The sequence below is a fragment of the Callospermophilus lateralis genome, chromosome 2, assembly GCF_048772815.1.
Source record: "Callospermophilus lateralis isolate mCalLat2 chromosome 2, mCalLat2.hap1, whole genome shotgun sequence".
Taxonomy (NCBI): Eukaryota; Metazoa; Chordata; class Mammalia; order Rodentia; family Sciuridae; genus Callospermophilus; species Callospermophilus lateralis.
The window spans coordinates 23,895,292-23,921,945 of record NC_135306.1 but is presented as its reverse complement, the minus strand read 5'-3'; the positions used below and the strand labels follow the sequence as shown (position 1 = coordinate 23,921,945).

Below are 26,654 nucleotides of genomic sequence, written 5' to 3'. Positions count from 1 at the left end.
CTAAGGTAGAGAGGCCTGTGGAAAAGGTAAATAAGACACCAAGAAAAGAAAAATCAAAGTGACAAAGAAGAAGAAAAAAAAAAAAAGCATTTCTAAAAAGGGGGTGGTACAAGAGCCAAGATAAGAAATTCAAGAAGGTAAACAAATGTATGAAAAAGTGACATGAGGACAAGACAGGTGGCCTTGAATGGTGTAAGAATGGTCATTAGAGAGAAAAAATGAAGGAACAGCAAGACAAGCAGCACTCTGTGATGCTAGCATCCTTCTTAACTCCATCCTCTATTTAGATCTCATTTTCCAGAATAACTCTGAACGCCTCAGGACCTCAATCACCTGCAGGCTGAGTGGAGGGCTGGTCTTCACTGCTAGACTCATAACCCGTGATGGAGATGGCCAAGTTGGCTAGAGTAGACGCTGCCATGGAGATTACTTGCCCTGGTAACTCTGCCCCTGTAAAAGAAGCACACGTTCTTAAAGTGTTTGAAGCAAATGAACAAAGCAGGAAATAAAGGTTGCAAACTTAAACACAATCCTAAATTTTCAAAAACAGTAAAACAAAATGGTTATTTCTGACCCAATGGACCAATGTTCTTCACTGAGGAAGAATGCTTGAAAATCAGCAAGACAATTTGCTAAAAGCTCAAGTCTTTCTCATTTAGAGACGATGCTGGTGGGTGTGAGAGATACTGCATATATAAATTTGAAGTTTGGAGCTTATATTTAACTTTACAAGTTGATTTTAATACACACTTCTATGAAAAAACACTGCCAACCATGTTTAAAGGCTCTCTGTTTAAACTGTCTTACCCTTTGTATTACTAGATTCTAGCACAGACACCCCACATTTGGTGTTCTCAGTAATACATTTCCTAAATGAACACGCAAATACATGGATATTATGCAAAAACCACACAATTCAGCACAGGCAAAATCCACCACTCTGAAAATCTATAAAAACATCATGACCTCATTTCATGTTATATATTCCCTTGTTAACTTCCTAATATTACCAAGCCTAAACATTTACATTAAGCTCAAATAAAACACTGATGACAAACAAGGTCTGTCTGCAATGATCTGCTATGGCAGATGACTAGTTCCCAAAACATGAGGTACTAGTGTGCTTTCTTGTACACTAGAGGCTGGAAAGCAAAGAATAAGTATTTCTTAGACTCCTTGCGATGAAAATCTCACTTGTAATGCAGGTTCTATCAAGCCAGTACACCTATGAAAGGCTTGGAAGACAGAGTGTCACTCTGTAATTTAGAAGCCACATAGCTTTCACATCAAATTGTCATGGAGGCATATGATTTTTCTGCAGTAATTCAGCAAAAGTTGCAGGAGTTCTGCTATCTGATTTCTAATGTCATGGCCAGCAGGAGCAGCCGTGCCTTCTGTATGAATCGTCCTTTGGTGTTACTGAGCGGCTCTCCTGGTTGCAGGGCTCCTGCCTTTGTTGGAGCCAAGCCTAGTTTCCAAAAACTGCACATGCAGAAATTTCTAAATTCTAACCAACAATTCTTACTATTTGTATCATCTAGAATGGATTCTACTGTCCACAACCGAAGAATACAGGCCATTTTAGTCACCAAATCATACAACCACACTCGTACGTCTATGACCTTACCTTTGGCAGACCAATATTCGGTGTGACAACAGAGAATCCTGCCAAGCAAGTGAAAAGAACCACAATCCTTCAGAAAGCCAGTAACTTTTAGCTCCAAATTAGCTCTGCATAACCAACAATTCCAAGGCTGGCCATCTGCCAGAAATAAGCAAGCCAGAGCCCAAGAAGGCTCTGATATAGTCAGACATCAGGATCAAAAGCATTCACCTACCTCAAGCCTATCCCTCCTCCAATACGTATCCCAGGGGCAGGAAAGAAGTCTACTTTCAGGCAATTGGAAAGAAATTAAACTCATAGTCCGAGAAGAAAGTCTAAGTTATATATTTGGATTGGGACCTTATTCACCTATCCTTCCAAGTTCCTTCCAAGACGACAATTAGGAGGGCAAGGGCTGGTGTCCCAAGATGACACTATGGCTATCATGTATAACTAATTAGAACAAATTTTTTAAAAAGAGGGCAAGGGCTGAGACAGAAGGGCAGCACCTCTCAGGTCTTATGTACTCATTACTTGCTATAATGTGTGCGAGGGATAAAGACAAAGACCCAGCCTCCAGGAGCCTAATGCAAGAGACATATGTGAATTAACCACACACAAAAAAAATGTATGTTGATAAATTACAAAGCTATCGAGGACTGGGTATTTTGTGAGCTTCAAAAGAAAAAACCTGACCTATGGAGGCAACTGGAGCAGGAGCACAGGTGAGGAACCAAGACGGCCCAGGTTCAAATCCCAGGTCTAGTCCTTACTACCTGGATGACCATGGTCAAGTTCTTACACATCAGTCTCCTCATGTGTAAAATGGGGCTCATATAAATTCCTACTTCACATGTGAATCAAGTGAAACTGTGTGTGTGTGTGTGTGTGTGTCTGTCTGTCTGTCTGTCTGAATAAAACGCTTGGAATGATGCCTGGTATACAGGAAATATCCAGTAAATCTTAATTATCACCATCATCTATACCAAAACTGTTGGCTTTGATGGCATTAAGTGTAAGCACAAGTCCCATCACTTCCACAGTATTTCTCTGTATCACTCACCCCTTAGCATCACAGGATAGCCGTTTCCCTAAGTATCTTCCCCTTAGTAGAGGTTTTTAGCTCTCCCACAGCGATAAGTATCTTACACAGAGTAAGCACTGAAAGACTTGAGGAAAACTAAAGGAAATTAAATCCTCAAAACTGTGACTTAAGAATAACTCTCCAACTTGTTGATGTCAGTAAAATATGCAATAAACATTCAATAACTCTTAGCTACATCCATGATAATTACGTGATTATCATTCTCGTTAACATACGAATGGTTCAGCCAATTTTTAGAACACCTCACACTTTAAAAGAGCATGAAAGTAGCACACAGAAAAATCAACAAAGACCATTTGAAAACTATGGCTATAAGACATTAACTGCTCCTATCAAACACACATGCATCTTCATAACTTCTATCCTAGTGGTGTCCTTCAGCACTTCAAAAACCCAAGGGTCTGGACAGAAGTGTGCCAGGACTGAGATTCTAGTCAAGGTCGTGGTATTAGATAAAAATTCCCAGCTAAAAATAGGCACATAAACAAGGGAACACATTCTTGGGACTCAAGGTCTAAAAACAAAAAAGATAGGAGCATCCAAGGTTTCAAGCGTCAGTCTCCACAGGGATGAGGGCAGTATGCAGTGAGACATCTACACAGATTCAAACAAGCAGTCACCAATCAGGACAGAAAAAACAAAGATTAGAATCTATTAATATGACTAACTCAACAATGGGTACCTCAATGTTAAATAATCATGGGAAAATATATTCTGAAAACAATCTCAATGAGGAGCTACCTCTTGATTTACTTTGTTCTTTTTCACAAAATAGTGGCAGTTGCCAGAAATATATCCAAAGATGCTTGCTGGAGGAGGCACAGCATACCAAAAAAGCCTCCCCAGCTTGCAAAGTCTCCTTGAGCAGGCTTCTGTCTCCATTACCAATGGAGACTTAGACTTTCTTCTTGGACTATGAGTTTAATTTCTTTCCAATTGCCATTACTAGATCACTTTTAGCATCACTTCAGAAGGACCGGGATGTGGACCAGAAGTTTCTCAGCACCTGCCTAAATGGTAATAACCATAATCAGGGAGCAAGAGATGAGCAGTAAGAAACTTAAGTTCTTTCCTTTCCTTTTCTGATTTGAGCTTACCTGGGCCAAAGTTGTTCATTCATATTACATATTATCCCAAACGACTTAGGTAACTATCAGTTCCTCCCTGAAAAGGTACTTCTGGTCACAATTACCAATGTCAGGAAGAGCAGGAGACAGCTGTATTCAGTACTCTCGGGATGGGTACCCAGGCTACTAAAGATACACCTGATGCTTATTTCCCTTACTTTCCAAGAAATCTCTCAGAGCAAATGGCTAGCTGAGTCTGTTTCTTCATCTGTAAAATAACTATAATACCAATCTCACCCATTTGCTAAGATGGCATGTTTGAAGAGGCAACAGAACCTCATCGGTGAGATACGAATAATGTTAAAGTTTCTCTTCTCTCACAGGCCAAGAGGACACAGAGAAGCTGCCCCCAGATGCTATGGTTTGTTCCTTCCAAAACTCATGCTGAAATTTAAACACCATGTAACGGTATCAAGAGGTACTATAGGATAGAGACCAACAGTATTGAGTTGCCTTGTGGGGCCTCAATAAGCAGGCCCTCAACAGATGCTAGCACCTTGGTATCAGACTTCCCAGCCTCCAGAAATTGGAGCAATAAATTCCTGTTCAGGATACCAGCCTGTGCTATTCTGTTATAGCAATACAAAATGGACTAAGAAACCAAGTTGCTGATTGAGATTTGTGGAATTCAGAAGGCAGAGAAGCTAAGTCCTATGGCTATGGTGCACCAACAGGGCCAACATGAAGAATGAAGGAGTTGACAACTACAACTAGTGCAAGAAGGATCAGTAGTTGTTAATTTTTTTACCATAACTACTGGTAATTAGTAGTTGTTAATTTTTTTACTGAAAGAACCAGGGAAAGGGAAAGAACACTGGGCTTAGGATCAAGAACACTGGTTTTAAATCTTAGCTTCATCTCTGTGACTGTGGGCACATCGGTTAACCTTTGAAATTAAATGTCTCCATGAACAAATTTTACAAAGTTCTACAAAGTTTTATTTGCTTACTTTTTGTTTGATTGGTTTGGGGGTTTTGGCTGGTAGGTTAGTTGGTTGGAGGATTTACAAAGAGCACACTTAAAAACAGAATTCTCAGCCCATGATAGTCACTGAAATATTTTTCCCTACATTTTACCTTGGATTTCCAGGAAATACCATGAAAAGGCTCCCCAGGTCCTAGAGAAAGCCACTGAGAAACTACTGAAACTAACTCAGCAATGACCTTAAGAATTTTCTGGATCTAGGAACTAAACAAATTCATGCTTTGAATTTTAATGAAATCAAGAGAACTAATTTTATGAATCTAGTGAACCATAGACTACAAAAGCTTCTATAGCAGCAAAAGATTCAAAGCTCAGAAGACATAAAGAAGGATATCTACCCAGGGAACTGGCGCACAAGAACAAGGCCAGGTCATACCAGGAAGCAATCCTGTACCTAACTGTATCCACACAAGGGAAGGAAAAAGCAGTCCCACTATGGACGAGAGAGGCTAAGTTCTGATTCATAAAGAAACAAGGTTCTAAGGGCATGAGGAAAAATATTTAGAAATTTGGAAAAAAAATATTTTATAAATTTATTTTATGATGAGCATTAAGACCAGAAGACCATAAAAAAATTTCAGATCAAGAAGCAGGCTAGAATTATGAAGTGAAACAACAATAAGTGCTGGTGAGGATATGGGGAAAAGGGTACACTTGTACACTGCTGGTGGGACTGCAAATTGGTGAGGCCAATTTGGAAAGCAGTATGGAGATTCCTGGGAAAGCTGGGAATGGATCCACCATTTGACCCAGCTATCGCCCTTCTCGGACTATTCCCTGAGGATCTTAAAAGAGCATACTATAGGGATACTACCATATCAATGATCATAGCAGCACAATTCACAATAGCTAGACTGTGGAACCAACCTAGATGCCCTTCAATAGATGAATGGAGTATTGTGCAGCACTAAAAAATGACAAAATCATGGAATTTGCAGGGAAATGGATGGCATTAGAGCAGATTATGCTAATCGAAGCTAGCCAATCCTTAAAAAACAAATGCCAAATGTCTTCTTTGATATAAAGAGAGCAACTAAGAACAGAACAGGGAGGAAGAGCATGAGGAAAAGATAAACATTAAACAGAGAAGAGTTGGGGGAGAGAAAGGGAGAGAGAAGGGAAATCATATGGAAATGGTAGGAGACCCTCAATGTTACGCAAAATTACATATAAGAGGTTGTGAGGGGAAAGTGGGGGGGGGGAACAAGGGAGAGAACTGAACAACAGAAGATGAGGTAGAGAGGGAAGATGGGAGGGGAGGGGGGATAGTAGGGGATAGGAAAGGTAGCAGAATACAACAGTCACTAATATGCCATTATGTAAAAATGTGAATGTGTAACCGATGTGATTCTGCAATTTGTATTTGGGGTAAAAATGGGAGTTCATAACCCACTTGAGTCAAATGTATGAAAGATGATATGTCATGAGCTTTGTAATGTTTTGAACAACCAATAAAAAAAAAGAAGCAGGCTAGAGTTGTGGCTCAGTGGTAGAGCATTTTCCTGGCATGTGTGAAGCCCTGGGTTCAATCCTCAGCACTACACATAAATAAATAAAATAAAAGATCCATTGACAACTAAAAAATATTTTTAAAAAAAGGGGGGGTAGAATGAGAGTAAAACAAAACAAGGAAAACCAACATTTTCAAATCTGCTCTCAACATCTACTCTGCAACGCTGTAATTTCCTTCATTGTCATAGTCAAGAACACAAATACCATAAATCTAGCCTGCATGCCAACACACCACCATTCCAGGTTTGTGGCTAATGATAATAACTGACCTGGTCTTCTTTTTCCCCATGGTTTTAGAATTCTTGTTCTCACAGTTCTCTAGGCTATCATTACAGATGACTAGAATCTATACTCTATTAAAAAAAAAAAAAAGCTGAAACCCTTGTTTTAAACCTGCATTAATCATATTCCTGGATTAAGGTACAGCTGTCCCTTGATATCATAAGGGATGAGCTGCAGAACCTCCAAAAAAGTAAACTGTGAGGATGCTCAAATTCCTTACATGATTTCCATATAACATACACAAATCCTCCCATACACATTAAATCATCTTTGAATTCCTTATAATACTGGTAAAATGCTATGTAAATAGCTGTTACTCTGTATTTTCTTGGGAATAATAACAAGAAAAAAATCTGTTAATGTTAAATACAGATGCCATTTTTTCCCAGATATTTATGATAACCAGTTGGTTCAATCCAAAGGTATAGAACCTACAAAGAGCTGACCCTACTCAATCAGCCCTGGGCAAAAGCAATCAAAAGAGAAAGCCACCCCAGGTGAGAGGTAAAGAGCAAGTAGAGCTGTCTGAATGACCCACAACTAGGGGAAAGGAAGAAAGGTAAAACTAACCTGAGGAACAAGCAAAACTACCAAGCTTTCTACACTAGATACCCAGACGGGAAATTTATTTCCATTGGTCTGATATATAATCACAGAATCTAACAGATTCTGAACAGGAATACAGGCTGAAAATAGAAAACTTAAAAAAATGGCAAAATAGAAAATAAAATATTCCCTATTTTCCACTGTCAAAATATGTAATTAAGGTTTCTTTGTTTCAGATAAGGGTTTGAAACATACATTTATGGATACAAGCTATCTTACAATTATTAGGCATTATTCATTTACCAAATAAAACAGAAAGCAATTTAATTTTTTAAAACACCTTATAAGGAAGCTATACAAACACCAGTGTGTTTAAAATAAAATGTGATTAAAATAAAATGAAGATGCTAAAAACAATGCTGTAGAAGCATATTCACTATCAGAAAAAGATGCTATGACATAAGTATAAAATGTGGATTATAGACAGGTACAGATACACCTGTGACACCAGGTATTTGGGAGGCTGAAGCAGGAAGACTACAAATTTGCAGCCAGTCTGGGAAATATTTTAAAAAGGATGAAGGTATTGCTCAATTGCAGAGCATCTGCCCAGCATGCAAGAGGCTCTGGGTTAAATCCCCCAAACCCTAACAACAACAAAATATTAATTTGAAATGCATCAATGGCCTACATATAAGATTAAAAACATAAAATTCTTAGAAAACTTAGGGGTACGCCCGCCTGCCCCTCCTTCTCCTCCTCCCAGATCCACGGAGCAGAGCAGCTGCTGCAGTAACAGACGCAGGCACTATGGCATCTGGAGTTACAGTGAATGATGAAGTCATCAAAGTTTTTAATGATATGAAAGTAAGGAAATCTTCTACACAAGGAGATCAAAAAAAGAAAGAAAGCAGTTCTCTTCTGTTTAAGCGATGACAAAAGACAAATAATTGTAGAGGAAGCAAAGCAGATCTTGGTGGGTGACATTGGTGATACTGTAGAGGACCCCTACACATCTTTTGTGAAGTTGCTACCTCTGAATGATTGCCGATATGCTTTGTGTGATGCCACATACGAAACAAAAGAGTCTAAGAAAGAAGACCTAGTATTTATATTCTGGGCTCCTGAAAGTGCACCCTTAAAAAGCAAGATGATTTATGCTAGCTCTAAAGATGCCATTAAAAAGAAATTCACAGGTATTAAACACAAATGGCAAGAAAATGGCTTGGATGATATTAAGGACCGATCAACACTTGGAGAGAAATTGGGAGGCAATGTAGTAGTTTCCCTTGAAGGAAAACCATTATAAAATGACCATCAAGTGCCATCTGGATCTTAAGGGGTTTCATTTCTCCAACTCAGTCCATTGGAATAGCATTAGGTGTTTTTTCATTTTTGTTTTTTTTTTTTTTCCCTTTCCTCTGGGCCCTTCCAACACAGTGAATGAAGGAGATATCATTCATTTAAGCAGCCTGTCAGTGATTGCCATTAGACTCTTCAATATGGTTATTTTTATGTAGAAGGAATGCCTTCCTGTCTTTATTTTAGCCAAAACAACTGGTTATATGCCTCCTTTGCAGCAAGCACTACAATGAATGTGATTGTCAATGTGAATAGTCTAGAATACTGCAAAGGGTAAGCAGATTGAATGCCTTGAAAGTATTATCCACTGGTCAGATGGTGAACTTTTTTCTGTATTATTATAGTTGCACTTGATTGTAGTTCTGTGAGGCGCTGGAGCATTCATACACCTCACCTGCCTTGGCAAGCCTTCTTTTGTGACATGGCAGCACGAATATAACACTATGCATTAAAAGCACTTTAAAAAAAAAAAAAAATGAGTTTAATCCCCCCAAAGGAATGCCAATTAAGTTTCATTAACTGTGTCATCAATTTATCCTAGTACCTCAGTGTTCATTCCTATTACCTACATATCTTCTTAAAAGAAATATCTGTTATTAATGCCTTTTTGTTTTCCATTGAGTGTACACTACCGAATAAGTGTAGGAGTTTTATGTTTACTATGTGAGTCTTGCAACACTAAAGATATTTTGAATATCAGTCATGATGGCAATTTCTGTATAAAAGAGCCTTAAATGGAACATTGTTGAGATCAAACTCCCCACCCTCACAAAAATGGCCACGTTGCAATAAAAATTGTGGCATGTTAAAAAAAAAAAAAAGAAGAAGAAGAAAACTTAGGGGTAAATATTCATGACCTTGGAGGGCAAAGCACAGGCAACAAAAGGAAAAATGGAAAAATTAGATATCAAAAATAAAAATGTCTGCACATCAATAGAGACTATCAAGAGGATAAAAACAACGCCAAAATGGAAGAAAATACTTTCATATCATATATCTAGGAAGTATCCAGACCATATAAAGAACTCCTGAAACCCAACCACAAAAAGACAAACAACCTTAAGGGCAAAGAATCTAAATAGACATTTCTCCAAAAAGACAAGCAAATAATGAACAAGCACATGAAAAATTGCTCACCATCATTAGCTATCAGAAACCCACACCACAAGATACCACTTCATATCCACTATACTGGCCATTATAAAAAATGGAAAATAGTGTTAGCAAGGATATAGAGAAACTGGAACACTCATGTTTGCTGGTGGGATACAAAATGGTGCAGCTGCTATGGAAAATAGCTTGGCAATTCCCGGAAAAGTTAAACTAGAACTACATATAACCTGGTAATTTCACTCCTATAAAAATACCTTAAAGAACTGAAAAGGGCATACATGTATCAAAACACTGCATGATACCTAGTTTATACACACAATTTTTATGTATTTGTTAAAAAAATAAAATTAAAATTAAAAATTTTTAAAAAGGAATTTTAAAAAGTTGAAAATGAGCCAGGTGCAGTGGTGCATGCCTATAATACCAGTGGTTCAGGATGCTGAAGCAGGAGGATCTCAAGTTCAAAGCCAGCCTCAGCAAAACCAAGGCGCTAAACAAATCAGTGAGACCCAGTCTCTAAATACAAAATAGGGCTGAGGAGTGACTCAGTGGTCAAGTGCCCCTGAGTTCAATCCCCCATTACCTCAAAAAATAAAAAAATAAAAAAGTTGAAAATGACTATGCAAACATAGCAGCACCATTCAGAACAGAAAAAAAAGATGGAAACGACCCAAACATCAGCAACTGATGAATGGATAAACAAAATATGGTATATCCAAATGATGGAATATTATCCAACTATAAAAAGGAATGAAGTCCTAATGTATGTGTAGGGGTTTCCTTTTGGGATGACAAAAATGTCTTGGAATTAGGAGAGCTAAGGGTTGCACAATAATTTTGTAAATATCCTAAATGTCATTGAATGGTTGACAGTATATTGTATATTATACGAATTATATCTCTATAAAAAATACAAAAAGAAGAGTTGGGTGTGGCTGGCAGACCTGTAGTCTCAGGAGGATCACAAGTCTGAAGCCATCCTCAGCAACTTATCGAGATCCTGTCTCAAAATAAAAAAATAAAAAGGGCTGGGGATATAGCTCTGTGGTAAAAGCATCCCTAGGTTTAATCCCCAGTACTGGGGAAAGGGTGTACAAAAAGAAGATAGTCTAAAAACCAAAAAAAAAAATTTAAATAAATTTATTTTCTGTTTAGAAACCACTACAGGTTTTTTAAGTAGATTTAAAACTACTTCATCATAGCATTTTTTTAATAAAAGTTATTCTCCAAAATTCTTCTAAGAACAATATTCACAGAATGCACTATTTCTTACCAGCAGACTCCCTTCCATTCTGTTTTTCATACAGGGTGCCCACAGACATCAGGAAAACAATAACTAGGAACACTGGAATTCTCCATGAGCCAGCCAGGGATGCTGAAAATCATTAAGAATTGACATTTTTAGTTAAATCAAAACCCAGTACATGTTCATAAACGAAACAGTTTTGTTGACTGACAAAATAATTAGTATATATGCTAACTACGAAATTATTTCACAGGGAAAAAACCTTTTTAAAGGCCATAAACAGAACACCGCCATTCCCTGCTCTCAAAGGCTCCGCTCAGGTTCGTGCCAGCCTGCCCTTAATGGGCTTGTACTGCCTAAGGAATCTAGTCCATTCTAAAGATCAACTCAAACTCAACCACCCACCTGACACCAAAATGAGCAGAATCAGGAACAGACCCTGAAGTCATGGAACCTGACTAGATTTTCTGAAAATACCCACGGGGTGTGAACCTCTCTTTCAAGAGAGAACCTATTGGCCCAAAAGGACACGGCAAAAGCTTCAACGTATGCTCCTCAGTAGTAAAGTGTTAACAGGTTGCTATGGGTTAGGTCAATGTCTCTAACCACTTCCACTGCCTGAGTCCATCAGAGCCACATGGACATACCAGCCTGCCTCCCTCCTCTCCCTCCCCCAAGGTCAAAAGGAGTCTGTAAGACCATCTATCTTACAGATAAACTGAAGTACTCCAACTCAACAAAGCTAGAGAAGGCTGCTTTGTGTAGCATCTGACTCTAAGCAGAGACATTTTCAATTGACTGTTTTTTTTGTTGTTGTTTATAACAATAAATAGCTGTAAAAATTAATTTAGAAGATGATAGTCTAAAAACCAAAAAAAATTTAAATAAATTTATTTTCTGTTTAGAAACCACTGAATTTTGTTTTTTAAATTAGAACTTAATATTCCCATCAACTCAGACTTGGAAATAAAAAGTCCCAACCTTATGCATCATGCTGAAAAAAAAAAAAAATCCCTCAACCACATCCTAGCAGCCCCCCCCCGCCGGGTGACAGTGGGTGGTTTTACACAACAGGGAACTCATTACTCAGAGCAGCTGTGACACCTGACAGTCTATGGGGAACAGGGACTTTCTCTGAAGCTACCCATGACTACAGAGATCTGCTTAAACCACTCTTTCACAGGACAGAAAGCTTTCCACTATTAGAAACCGGCCTTCACATTTTATATCTCTATCTCCACCTCCTCCCAGCCCCACTGGCTCAGCTCCCCCCAATTATCTTCAGTCCTTTTAACTTCGTGATATACCAGGGCCTCTCCTAGTCCTTGAATGCGTATCCACATGCCAAGCAGGACGGTCAACAAAATGCCACGACTGACAGTCATGCGTGTTCTACTATTTAAGATATATTTACTTTTAAAGGACTTTACTGAAATAATTAAAAGATATTTTAAAAGCATATCATTTTCATTCAAGATTAATAAAAAACTAAAGCGTAACATTTTCTAAAAATTAAAAAGAATTTTAAATGCAACACAACACTAAAAAGAATCCACTTTCATTCATAGTCAGTCTCTACTGAACTTAACCCAGACTTTTTTTTTTTTTCCAAAAAGAAGGGACCCACCTAAATGAAAAAGCAATATAATCCAGACAGGAATTGAAATTGCTCTCAAGTAGGGTTCAGTGCTTGTATTCCACTTGAATGAAACAGTCAACACATAGCCAACTACCAACGTCCAGATCTTAAATAAATGAAATATAGACACAGCTGTAAAATACAGATACATGAAAAAGAGCAAACAATTATACAACATTTGTAAGCATCAGTATCCCAACAGTGCTCTGCATACAGCAGAGAAGATTCATGCCTAGGTCCTCCTCCCCTGTTTAGATAAATTATTTTGAGATAAAAGGCATTTGAAATTTCATGTAGCAATATTTAAATATTCAAAACAAAAACTTTATTGTTTAAACTTAAGACATTAAAGTTCAAAACCCATTTTATGTATAAAAATTCTTAAAGTAAAATATTCAATAAATAAACCATGGATTTAAATTGTAACCCAAATCTTGTGGAATTTCTGTTTTCAACATCGATTAATGTTTAGGGAAAAAAACGAAAAGGAGAAAAAAGATTTCTAAAAAGATTCTATTTCAGCCCATGCTGATTTTTTTTTTTTAAAGGCCATCAGACAGATGTCACTGTAAAAGGAATTAGGCAGCTAGCTGAGGTGTGACCCTCTGAGATAAAGCTGAAGTAGTGCACATGAAAACATTACTAGTGAAAGAAATGGCAAGACTTGAAAACAGAAGAACCACCCTCTCCCTCTCTAAAGCTGAATGTCTAGGCCTCAAGAAGCATCACGGTACACCAGTGTAGCCTACAGAACTTGTATTTCATACAGCATTTATAAAAGATAGAAGAAATACACACTCTTTGAACACCAAGAACTCAGTCCAAAAATGAAAAATTTAAGTTTGACATGAACCTTGAAAAAAAAAATTAAAACAAAAAAGAAATACATAATTCAAAACATAAAGAAAAAAATATTACAAGGAAGTTAAAGGACTTTACTGAAATAGTTAAGTAAAAAATTTATTTTACTTAAAATAATTAATAAAAAAATAAATTAAGCATTATTACAAGGAAAAAGAACCCATCTCCTACATTACTGTGGTCATATCTATCAATAAAAATAATCTTTAAATCTTAAAATGGTTCGTAGCTTCTGACTATTTATTAAGGACCATGTTAGTATCAGAGAGTGACTGTCTTGATGAATTCTGCACTATCAAACTGCATGAACAATAAAATCAGGCTGAGAAAGAAAATAGAAATTATAGCATGTGTGATACACATATAGCTGGGAAAGAAAAGCAGCTTAGAAAAGAAAATAGAATATCAAGGTTGATAGCTGTCTTCAAATAGCTGGAAAAAATGTCACAGGGAAAAGGTCTGAGACTTAATTTTCTGGAGTTCTGAAGCAGAAATAATAATAAATGGAAATTAGGAAGCAACAAATTTCAGCTCAATATGAAAATAAAGTTTTTTAACAAATGATAGTACTCTGAAAATAGAATAAGCTACATTTGAACAACTGCTGGCCATAATTTGGGGATGACAAGGTAGGAAAATCTGCCCTTTAAACACTGATTCTACAATTATTTAAAATGTTTATTAGAATATTCTTATACAAACTCAAAACTAAGATAATCTGTCAGAAACACTTTCTAAAAGCCATGGCCGGGGGTGGGGGGAGACATCTACTACAGCAGTATTAAAATCTAGGATTCTTTTAAATTCCCCAAAAGTTTCTATTTCTTACCTGCACTTGCAAGGAATCAGTATTACTTACAGGGAGAGCAAAAATACTTCAGATATTTTAAAGAGAAACTCATGATCTAGAAGTACTTTCATTCAGTAAATACTTAGCTCATTTTAGTTTAAAATAACTAATTATTAAATATACTCTCCAATTCCAGAGTTTGCAACTCTGCAGATAAATATCAAAATATGCACTGCTGTAGTTTAGAATGTAAAAAACTGGTAACAACCTAAAATGTCATTTAATAGGGGACTGTTTAAACAATGGTATCTCTAAAAATAAATAATTATTCAGACTTTCAAAGGTATGATGAATACCTATATTTAAAAGCATAAATGTAAATTTATGCATGTGTAAATGTATAAATGGTGAAAATACACTCAACACAAAAATATTAAATAGCTACCTCTGAATGGTTGAATTTCAAGGGTAACTTGTTTATTCATGTTTTTTTAAAACAGGTACTGAATTTTCTCCTATGAGTATATAATCCACATATAAATAGAAAAAGAAATGTTTGTAATATAAAAAATACTTTTGATTTATGCATTTTTGAAAATATTTTTAAGTGCTTCCTCAGAACAGACTCACAGAAGTGCAAGGCATAGTAGCCCACACCTGTAATCCCTCAAGAGGCTGAGGCAGGAGGATTTCAAGTTCAAGGCCAGCCTCAGCAACTTAACAAGGCCTTAAGGAACTCAGTGAGACCCTGTCTCTAAACAAAATTTTTAAAAGGGCTGGGGATGTGGCTCAGTGGTTAAGAGCCCCTGGGTTAAATCCCTACAACCAAAAATAAAAAAAGGATTCACAGAAATAATATTATTAGTTCAAAAGATATAGCCATTATAAAAAAAAAAAAACTAGTTTACATTAAACACTGATTCTACAATTATTTAAAATGTTTATCAGAATATTCTTATACAAACTCAGAACTAAGATATACAAACTCAGAACTAAGATAATGTCAGAAACACTTTGTAAAAGCCATGGCGGTATTAAAAAGAAATACAGCAGTATTAAAAAGAAATAAGTCTATATAAGCACCAAAGAGGAAGACGTCCACAATACAAGGATAAATAAAGAAAGTGCAGAAATACATGTATGAAATCCATTAAAAAAAAAATTTTTTTTAAACCCTTAACTTTTTAAGGCACAGATAGAAATTTAAAAGGCTGTACATCAGCCAACAATAGCAACATCTATACTGGGTACAGTGGCAAAGAAAAGGGATCATTTACAAATAAACTTCTAGGCTACTTAAATCGTTTTTTATATCATGAGCACATTTTATAAGAGTCAAGTTTTTAAATCATTAAATGTTTTCTTTAAATAACAGTGAAAATGAGTATATTTTCACATTTGATATACAATTTTTTTTCATTATTCTCGCAGTACTAGGGTCTACCCAGTACCTCTGTACATGCCAGGCCAAGCCTAGCATGAGACACCTTCCCAGTCTCCATATAGTTCCTAATCTCAGACCCCTATGAAGTTTTTTATTCTTAAACCTTCACTAACACAGAAGCCTGAGGTCAACAAGTCAACTTTAGATATATTTAGCCTGTAAGCAAATCTGTTCATGTGTGAATTCTCACCTACGCATAAACCAATGAAGCAACTAGATAAGAGGGAACACGTTCCCAAATTTATTTTCTTCAAATATCAACCATGTCTCCTTTTCAAAGTACATAGTTCATAGTCATTTTCACTACTAATGTGCAGAGACTACCTAAGCTGCATAAAAGTTAACAAAATTTACTTAGTACTGCAAGTAAAGCAAACTAATCAACAATCACATTTTCCTTTCATTTGTAATGATAAACCACATGATCCTGGCTAAACAATATGTTAAGTTCATAAAACATTAAGTAGAGATTCCTTTTAGACTATGTCTTCATGCTATTTATTGTCATCTGGGCATCAACTAGAAAAACCTGGCTTGCTTCAGTAGTGTATTTTTGCAGAACATTTCCTAAGTCTTTTTCAGAGAGAAGAAAACAAGTCTCAAATTATGGTACCCAAGCCCTATAAGAGCCAGAATCAGCAATTGCTTCAAGTATTTCATTCTCCTTTAAAATAGCTTAATTCTAATTTGTGAACTATTCTTTTTGTCATATGGAAACTTAAGAGTCAGGAATTTTTTATAATAAAGGTCTTTAACTGAAAGAACTAAGCTCTGGAAACTTCTTCACTGCTACCAGGTAACCAGGAACAAACTTAAGCAGCGTTTAGAAGTAGAATGGAGCAGACCCAACAGCAGAAACTTAGATACCAGCCAAGTCCATGGTCACTTTACACAACCAGGACTGAGTGGCCAAGAGTAGGGTCCTGTCTGTCTCAGATCACAAGGCAAGTCCATCTCCTGGTTTTTGTTGTTGTTGTTTTAGTTAAGATGAAAACAATGGGAACAGAAACTATGAAGAAAAGAAATCTATTACTACTGCAAAACTATAAATGGCCTTCATTTAGGGGGGCGGGACTGGGGATTAAACTCAGAGGAGTTCTACCACTCTTTTTTTGAGACAGGGGCTAGCTAAGCTGCTTAAAGCCAAAGTTGCTGAAGTTGGCCTCAAAATTGTGATCGTATGTCTCAGTCTCTGAAATTGCTGGGATTACAGGCATGCGCCACTGTGTCCAGCTCAGTCTTCAAATTTTCTATTAAGTTTGAAGTAAGGGGGAGAGATGGGAACAAAGCCAACCTCAGCAATTTAGTGAGGTCCTAAAGCAACTTGCAAAAAATGGGCTGAGGAAGTAACCCAATGGTTAAGTGCCCCTGGATTCAATCCCAGTACCAAAAACAAACAACAATAACAAAAAATGTGAAGCAAGGGAGGCCATCAGTTTTTCAGATTTATCATGCACAACTCCACACCATGAGGAGAGGTCAAGCTGAATCACATGTCTGCTTGGTGCAACAAAAACTTTGGGGGGCGAGGGGGAATATGTGCTGAGAACCCAGGGCCTTGCACATCCTAAGCAAGTGCTCTACCACTGAGCTACCATATTTACCACATAATTTAACACATATATTTATAAATATTCCATGCATCCTAATTTGCAGCAAAGAGTGTAGTAATAAATTATTTTTAAATAATACCAACAAAATTTTTTTAAAGAAAAACTTCAAATAAAGGTCATACCCCACTTTTTGCCAAAAAGCTTGGCATAAAATCTGCGAGGATTATGCAGTAAAATACAGTATATCCCCAGCCCAATTTTTTTTTAAGCATTATGAAATCAGTGTCAGGACAATATTCTAATTTAAGATTTTTATTTTATTTATTATTGAAAGGAATTACTCATAACATAATGGATTAATTAGTCTTTTACCTATAAGCATAATGGAGGGTTAGGAGGAAACTGGAGACAAGAGTTGAAGTGATCCAAAGTGACATCAAGAGGAACTACAAAGGGGGCTGGAGTTGTGGCTCAGTGGTAGAGCACTCTCCTAGCATGTGCGAGGCCCTGGGTTCAATCCTCAGCACCACATATAAATAGAGGTATTGTGTGCAACTACAACTAAAAAATAATTTTTTTTTTTCAAAAAAGAGGAACTACAAAGATAAACTGTGACAAAGAAAAGCACAGGCACTCAGGACACTACAAAGGAAAACTGGAAAGGACCTGCAAAAACTGCATAGATAAAGGGACACAACAGAGAAAGAATGACTAAGGTTTCTAGGTAACTAGAATCCAAGGATCTTTGGGAGAACAATTGTGGTTAGTCCAATTCTATTTTTCCTGATAACTAAAGTCAACTGACATTTTTAAAAATCAAACTAAAAACTTTTTTTAAACATAAGCCAATGGGAACAACGTTTTAAAATCCTTACTGAAGGTTACTAGAGTTTTGGTGACAGCAAGACTTCACTTGCTGGTAGGTCCAATGAAGGCCATTAACTGACAGCATGCACAGATCAACCTCTAAATCAGTTTTCTCAGATATGAAATTCCTTCCTCCCATTTCACAGGACTGAGAACAAAATTACATCCATGAAAAAACCTAATCCAGTGCCTGGCACATGGTAAATGTTCAACCCTTGGATCTTAAATGTATGAAATGTCAGTTCACCAAAATGTGGATTACCCAAATGTAATTTTTCTCTCTACCTCTCTTACCTATCTATCCCTCTTTTCAGCAGCAGGCTCACATTTACAAGATGTCTAGAAAGCATAAACACTGCTGTTCTGTACCAGGCAGCCGTGCTTAGGCTCAAAAAACAAAACTGCTGTGGACAATGAGGGCCCCTGGCGGTCACACAGCCATCTTGCTGCAGGTCAGGCCTTAATCAGCACTTTCCACGGGGGCTAAGGACTCTGTTTTCCAAGTATACTTTACCCCAACTCAACTACCCAGCCCTAAGCACTACTTCAGCAAAACTCTAAGCCTGCTTCTCTCAAATTCAGGTAACACAGAGTCCCTATTCTCAAATGTAGAGCTTTTACCACTCCCTACTCACCTCTAGCTCATTTATAGGTTTCCAGTTTTTAAGCCCCTTCTCCTTTGCTCCCATCACTGTGGACCAACAGGTGACTTATGTAGCTCAGTGGCTGAGCACATGCTTAGCATACAAAGGCCCTGGTTCAATCTTCATTGCCACCACAACCACCACCACAAAAAAAAAAAAAAAAAAAAAAAATTTTTTTAATTAAGTTTGAGCCTTTTCCCTCCAACCCCCAGTAATCTATCTGGCCTTTCCTTGCCACTCACCATCTACAACCCACACAAGAAAAAGGAAACATGAGGGTTTATTTTCAGTATAAAGATATTCAAAGCTACACACACTGAACTGCAGATACTTCTTCCCAGGTACCCACTTCCTCAACTCTTTCCACTGAGTTGAGCGTCTGAAGAGGGACCGGCAGAGTGTCCACCTAAACTACAAACTCATTTTGCTCCAAATGAAAATACTTACTAGTCATACATGACAGATCTTTCTGTTCCTAATTTCCTACAGTTTGACTATGCTACTCGGGCAGTATCAACAGTCAGAAATGTTAGCAGAATCTGTAAATGTGTCTGATTTTGACAATATTAATTTCTTGAGGATAACAAGCATGTTGTTCTTCTTATGGGCACACAGTAGGTCTGCCTTCTATGAGGCATTCAATCCACTTAAGTAAACCATGATACAAGGTAAGAGCACTGTGCTCTGTAAAAATGAACCACAGAGTGGGTTGTGTAGCTCAGTGGTAGAGCACATGCTCAAGGCCCTGGGCTCACTTCCCAGCAATTAAAAAAAAAAAAAAAAATTGTGACTTCTGAGCCTGTGGCCCATAACTGGTGGGTAATGAACATTTATCTGCATATCAGATAAATGTCTGATATGCAGATAATTGTCTCCATTAGAATAAGCTCACATACGGGGGACCAAAGTAGAACACACGTAGAACACACGTTTAATATGCATGAAGCCCTGGGTTCAATCCACAACAAAAAAAAGAGATAAATCTAATATAAGACTATATATGCACCTTGAAGATACAGCTTGCATCTTAGCATTTTTTTAAATCCCTCACAAAGGTCCTAACATCATGTTTGACCAACTTTAAATCTGAACTGAAAGGTGGAACTGAGAGATGGTATCCATAAGCATGAGAAGTTCTGGGATTAACCACCCTACCAATTACCTCAGGCAATTCAAAACCAGATAAGGGGAATTATTTCGAAACTTAGACAAGAGTGAACCAAATTATTTAAATGGGTTGGTGGGGGGCGCTTTTGTTGTTCCTTGGGGGGGCTGGGGACAGAACCCAGAAGCCTCCAACATGTAAGCAAACTTTACCACTGAGCTATACCCCCAGCCTCTGTAGTACTGATCAACATTCTTAACATTCTTAAGCTCAACTATCCACTTGTTTTCAATAGTTCCCAGTAAGTATGTGGATAAACCGGGCCACAAAAGACCGAGCTGGAAAGTGTTAAAAGGTTATCTTTGAAATTCCAATTCTAAGGCTCCCTGGTTTTGTAAGAGTAAACTCGTGATGATCCGAGCATCACAAATCTACCTCCTTCACCCAGCAGGACGCTATAATCCAGGCAGGAAGGGATGTGTGCCTTGACCACCTCACAACAAAAGTAGTTCCCCAGAAGTAGAGTGTGGACGCTCAGCACCCAGGGCCTCGCACACACTCTCTATTAAAGACCTGAATTGAGAGGCAACACCTGACTGTGGAGAAAGTTTTGTTTAGGACTTGAGAAAACTGAATTAGCCAGTCTTTTCTTTGTCCTTAACTCGTCCTGGCCTGGTAGTAAGTCACCTCTCCTATCCGTAGGATAGCAAACTGAACTCTAGGATCCCTTCCAGCTAGGGCACCCAGATCTACATAACGAAGAGTGGCCAAGGCAGCCCTCCCTCTCCAACCCGGAGTAAAACTAATCACTCCCTCTCTGGGGCCTCTGCCCGCAAAGTGCAACAGGCCTTCTCAGCCAGGGCACTTGTTGCCCTGGGATGTTGCAAATCGCACCCGCCTCAAATTGGAAGACAGTAAGCCAAGTTTCCAGGTGTAGGTAGGCAAGAGGCGCCGACCCTCAATGCAGCACAGGTGAGGACCTTTGGTCGCCCTTTCGCAACGAGTCGGAACTGCACGGTAGCGCCCCAACACGCCAGGTTGCGCGGAGGGGCAAGCCGCCTAGGGGGCCCGGCCCGCCACTCGCTCACTCACCCACAGGCTGCTGAAGTAGTCCAGCCCCCGGCAGATGAGCGCGCCCGCGTGGGCCAGCAGCACCTGCACGCCCAGGTAGCTGCCAAGGCAGTAGAGGCCATAGAGCAGCGGGCCGCCCGCGCCCAGCAGCAGCAGCAGGCGGCGGCGGCGCAGCGCCTGCTCGCCCAGGGCCTCCACGCCGTAGTCTGCGAAGCAGAGCGGCAGCAGCAGCGCGGCCAGCACGATGGGGGTGTGCGCGCGGTGCAGCCGCTGCAGCCAGTGGCGGCCCAGGCGCGTCAGCGAGCTCTTGAAGGGGTGCAAGAAGGTGCCGCACAGCACGGCCCACAGCAGCGGCCGCAGGAAGGCCTCGAGGATGAAGTAGACCAGCACGGCGGCGCCGCAGCACAGGCAGACGAACAACACAGCCCCGGTGTTGTAGAAGGCCTGCTTGATGGGCTTGTCGAAGCGCAGCGCCAGCGCCGCGGTGCGCGGGGTCTCGCCAACTCCGCCGCCGTCCGGCCCGGTCGCGCGTGGGGCCCGGTGGTCCGGACGCGGGGAGCCCCGCGAGCCGGTAGCCTCGGCAGGGCAGCCGCGGTCGGCCATCTCGTCTCTGTCCCCACGGCCGAGAGGCTGAGCAGAGAGCAGGCGGGCAACGCGGGAGGGGACGGGGGTGGCGCCGCGCGGCCTTATGGGAGTTGTAGTTCCGGCTGGGCCATTGGCGCGCTCCTGGGAAACTACGAGTCCCAGGGCACCCCGCGAGCGCTCCGCCCCGCGCGCGTGGGTCCCCCGCAGATCCAGAGAATGAGTTTCCCAAATCCCAGGAAAAAAAAATAAGAAGCTCTCTTCCCTCTTCACTTGATGTCAACTGCGGAGGCAGGGTCCCAGAAAAGGAGCTGTTACGTACAGAGACAGAAAACCTGCGGGGAGTACTTGCACAAGCGCTGCCCAGACTGCTTTACTGATTTAATAAATGCCGTTTTCACTCTAGTGTATTCGACGAGATCTTATATAGCGATTATCGGGTGGCAGACCCTGTTCTAAGTGCCTTACTACTATTAACTCATTTTATCCTTAAAATAACCCTAAAAAAAGAGGATGTTATACTCATTTTATAAATAGGGGACAGTCAAGCACCTGGCTAAGGTCACAGCTACCAAGCAGCAGAGGCGGCATTCAAACTCTGCCTCCCGCATCTATAACCCTTATCTTCCATGTTAGTTGGTCTGACCACGGAATACTGTGGCAGTTTTTAAAGCTCCTCAAAGCATTGTAATGTGCAATCGTTATTGACAACCACGTGTGCTGGTGTCCGTGCTACCAGACTCTAGAATCTTTTGACTCCGTGAGAATGGAAATGAAATCGAGCCCATCAAGCCAATATGCCATCTAGCCTCTTATTGGGGTTTCCATTTAGGAAGGGAGACAGCCCCTAAAAGGAGATGTAAGGCTGGCTCCCTGAACAAAAGGGAGCTCCTTTTATTGGTTGTTTGCAGGGGTGGGCATGTTAATTGGCCATAGGCATACTCAACTCAAGCATTTTGCTCTGTGCTAAAAACAAATGACTGCAGCTGTTCAGGAGAACATGTACAACAAGGCAAACTGACCTTAGAAGTAAAACTGACACTGGTTGAAGATGGCACACATCAAGCCTCCTGAGGGCTGCTGTGTGGCCATGAGCCAAGGTCCGGAAGTGCATTTATCCTTTGTCCCTTTGGTGGTCCGGGTCTCATCAGTATGGGAGCAATCCAAACTTCAAAGTGCCCTCCATCAGAGTCTTAAACTGCCACTGTTTCTTTTTGGGTGTCGGGGTATTAATACTCCAACCTCAATGTCTCTTCTGTCATGTGGGAATGATAATAATAGAAGCTCTTGCCTCAGGGATATTGTGGACAAGAGGAAGCTCTGGGCAGTGCAGGGTGCTTCTGCTCTGTTGGAAAAGCGCTGGAATCCAAACCTTCTATCTACAAAAATACACGAAAAATAGTGCTTTTATCTTTAGAGTTTAGCAATGGAAAGCCTTTATTGAACAATCAATATATGAATGCTCAAACCCTGCAAGTTATTCCTTTCCTGTTTTCAACACATCTTTATATTAACTTTAACATAAGTTTTGTCTCTCTTCTAAAGTGAACAGTTTTCAGATGAATAAACTTGCTTACTAAGTCTTGGAGACAAAGGGATTTGGTAAATTTAGTGAAAAATAAAAAAATTCCTTAGTATCTCATTTATCACTTTCAGGCCACAGTTTTTCTGGTGGCGTTTGGAGTTTGGCTCAATGAATGCTTCCTTCAGTTGCTCCTGCATTTTGCTTTGCTGCTTAACTTCTGAGATCATGATCATAAATTATGGTCACATTAGCTTTCAGTCCCCATTTTCACTGACTAAAGATCCTATTTATATAAGAAGGTTTCAACCTCCCTCCCAAAAATTCCTGAGTCACTTCTAAGGAGTCCCACAGGAAATGCCTCATATGGGATCACCACCAACCGTTTGTGTCGCCCTGCTGCCCAGTGGAGCTCACTGAGTTCAGTGCCCATCCTAGATTGCAGTGTTCTGTATCACTGTCCCCAAACTCTAATCTACTGGTGCCAAAGCAGAGGTAGGTTCCATTCAGTGTTGAAGAATTCCTTCTCCCTAACTGCCAAATCAGTACACTTTTGTCACCCAAACCCTAACCCAAGTCTCTTGTGCTCGATGTATTATAAATCGTGAATAATCTCATCCACTCCTGCCCCTTTGTCATCTAAACAAATTGCCATTGAGGGGAAAAGACCAAACCATCCTGTCCATCCTGCTCCAACCAGACTCTTCCACCAGGAACTACAGGAGAGCTCTTACATAGTAAGAGTTTTATCAATAAATACAAACAAACCAGACAAGACCAGGGGTGTTAATATTGCCTTAATTGCGTTGGGGTCCCACTTCAGCAAATCAAAAACGCCCTGTCCTAGAAATTTATCGCCAGCTAGCCGGACTGGCGACCTATGCTGGGTTCACAAAATCTGGCTACATCAATAACTGAGCAAACAGCGAAGAAAGCATGCAAGCACACAGAAATACCTTTTCAAAATCCCTGATGGCTCTCCACCTTAGGGGTCCATTGGAAAAAGAGAGCTTGCACCTGGACTCTTTATTTTTATAGGTAGGCACACCAGGGGAGGTTCATGGGATGTTCTTTCCAAATAAGGCAAAGGGTCAGGTTTCAGGGGGTTGAGTCTGGTCAGCAGATTGACTGACATTTTGAAAGTCCACACCCATCTCAGGTGCTGTGTGGGATCAAAGGCAGAGCAAGCGCAAAGGACACAAACATGTTGCATGGAAGCAATGTCAGTCCAGTCCCCGCATGTGCTCAAATGCTCACAGCTCACACACACAGCCCATGGCTGGCTCACGACAAGAACTCTGTTTCCAAGTCTCAATGAAAAGCAAAATTGTTGAGCATTTGAAAATCATGCTAATGGGGCCTGGGTATGTAGCTCAGTGGTAAAGTGCTTGTTTAGCATGTGTGAAATCTTGGGTACCATCCTCAGCACTGAGTTTTTTAAAAAAAAAAAATGTTCTAATGGCCAAGGCAATAGAACCCATAGGTGGCAGGCAGAATTTCTAGTCAGGAATGAAACTTTTAACAGAAATGAATAGACTAACATGTGTATGGCCTAACAGAGGCGGGGTTCCCACGGGGTTCTGCTCACCTCTCCCCCAGGGTTTTGCTCACCCCTCCTATGACCATACATACGCTCCACACCAAAGTCAAAGTCAATAGTATACGCATCTGTCTTCCTAGAGAGCTCCCAGAGAACAAGAATTGGATTTGCTTCATTTCTGTGTCACCAGCAACTGACACAGCACAGGACATTCCTAATACAGAGTAGAAGCATCCTAAGATTGGCTGAGAATGAATGAGTGGGATCTGTTCCCCAAAGCCCACTTATGCTTTCTGCAAGATATGGTATCGAAACTCTGGGATGTTTCTACTGAGCATTCATGTAGTTGAAAACAGAGAATCGTTAAACTGCTGGGACACAGGACCTAACAACTGAATTTGAGAGGGAACCTAGGTTCATTTAAATCTCTAGCTCACAGGGCAGCTGCTTTTAGGTATCTCTTCCAAAATGCGGGGCTGCTTGGGCTCCCTGTGCTGGCACCACACGACGACTCATTCTGAAGATCTCAGGAAAAGAACAGCTCCCTGGGCTCCCTCAGGATACAGTGGAGGTAAAATAGATGCTGACCTGGAGACCGGACTGCCTTCCATCTTCCTGTTGGATGAATCAATGAATTTTCTCATCATTTACCTCTCTTTGGAGTAGGTTTTTCATGATTTGCAGCAGAAAGCTTCCTGGTTTATAAGAAAGGTTGCTATGAAGATGAAATGAGAACACATACATAAAGCAGCAACACAGTGCTGGGACATGGTGACAACATGACAGTGGCTTGTTTTGTCCTACAGGCATCTCTTAACAAAATGTCCACAGGCTCCAGAGGTCTAAAGATAATAACTCAAGAGATGTGACCAACATAGGCAGAGAAGGGATTCTCCAGGCATTGTGTGTGTTTGTCTTTGGGTTTCCATGTGTTTCTGCAAACCTTTCCAGAAATATGCTGAATATCCATTTGCTACAAAGTCCAGAACTTACGATGTCGTGGGTCATGTATATAAAGTAGTATGTACAGTGCAGAAAGAAACTACATGAAAATGTAATTGGACAGACATGCATTCAGATTCCCAATCTGTCACTTATCTGTCATCGCACACAGCATCTCTGAGCTGGGCTTCCTCATCCGAAAAGGGAACATAATCTTTGTTCATGGGGTGGCAATAAGAATTACAAATAACATGTCAAGTACCTAGAACTGCAGTGAGCACCCCGTGGTCCAAGACCACCACTTTACACAATTCTAGGGGATACTATTCACACTTGGAGGTACTATTCACATTAGGTGTCTCCTGGAACTGGGCAACAAGTACCAGCAGTGAGTTCCACCATGCTTCAGATGTCTCTTCTGTCTCCATAGGACGGACAGCCAGATACAGAACTCTCCATTCTGGACCCTTCAACACTGTTGAGCTGCCTCAACCACAAAATGTTCTTCTAAGAAATGTCTTGACTTCCAGTCTTGTCCCCCCTCTACAAGGATATTATTGGCAATTGCTGGGGATTGAACCAGGACATTGAGTATGCTAAACACATACTGTACCACTGAGCAACAGCTCTAGTGCCTAAAATTATATTTCTAAAATATAAATTTAGGGCGCCAGAAAGATAGTGGAATGAGAGGGACATCCTTACCCTTAGGTATTTGTATGGCTGCACCATTGTATACAGAGCAATGCTACATTGTATACAACCAAATGAATGAAAAGTTGTGCTGCAATTGTGTATAATGAATCAAAATGCATTCTTCTGTCATATAGCTAATTAAAATAAATAAATAAAAATCACTGTTCCTAGGGGGAAAAAAAGAATGTTAAGTGCAAATTATATGTTTTTAAATAAAGAAAAAAATATATATGTGTGTGTGTGTGTGTATATATATATACATATATATGTATGTGTATATATATATATATATATATATATATATATATATATATATATATATAAATTTAGAAATGTCACTTTTTTGCTTAAAAAAAAAAACTGGTGGTTCTCCATAACAAAAGAATGAACTATTTTCCATGGTATATAAATCCCTACATGATTGAGCCCTAGGTCTTCCCCCTCGTCTATCTAGACAATCCTCATTCATCTTTCTAGCTCCAGCTCACAGTCACCTCCTTGGTGAAACATCCCAGATC

The 26,654-nt window shown here is 39.7% G+C and overlaps 1 protein-coding gene and 1 pseudogene across 7 annotated transcripts in view; one reads left to right on the top strand and one right to left on the bottom strand.

The window, feature by feature from the left end:
• Tmem245 (transmembrane protein 245) overlaps positions 1–21,457 on the bottom strand; it is an 85,779-nt gene extending 64,322 nt beyond the window's left edge. For 5 of the 7 annotated variants that reach the window (XM_076845706.2, XM_076845708.2, XM_076845710.2 and 2 more), the window contains exons 1-4: positions 20,876–21,457; positions 12,508–12,625; positions 10,908–11,009; positions 334–450 (exon numbers count right to left, since the gene is read on the bottom strand). In XM_076845706.2, coding sequence (XP_076701821.2) covers positions 334–450; positions 10,908–11,009; positions 12,508–12,625; positions 20,876–21,457 — 919 coding nt within the window. The remainder of the gene's footprint in view (positions 1–333; positions 451–10,907; positions 11,010–12,507; positions 12,626–20,875) is intronic. The other 2 variants (XM_076845711.2, XM_076845713.2) reach the window with 1 other exon arrangement.
• On the top strand, positions 7,944–9,261 carry LOC143390775 (cofilin-2 pseudogene; annotated as a pseudogene).
• Positions 21,458–26,654: the final 5,197 nt, after the last annotated feature.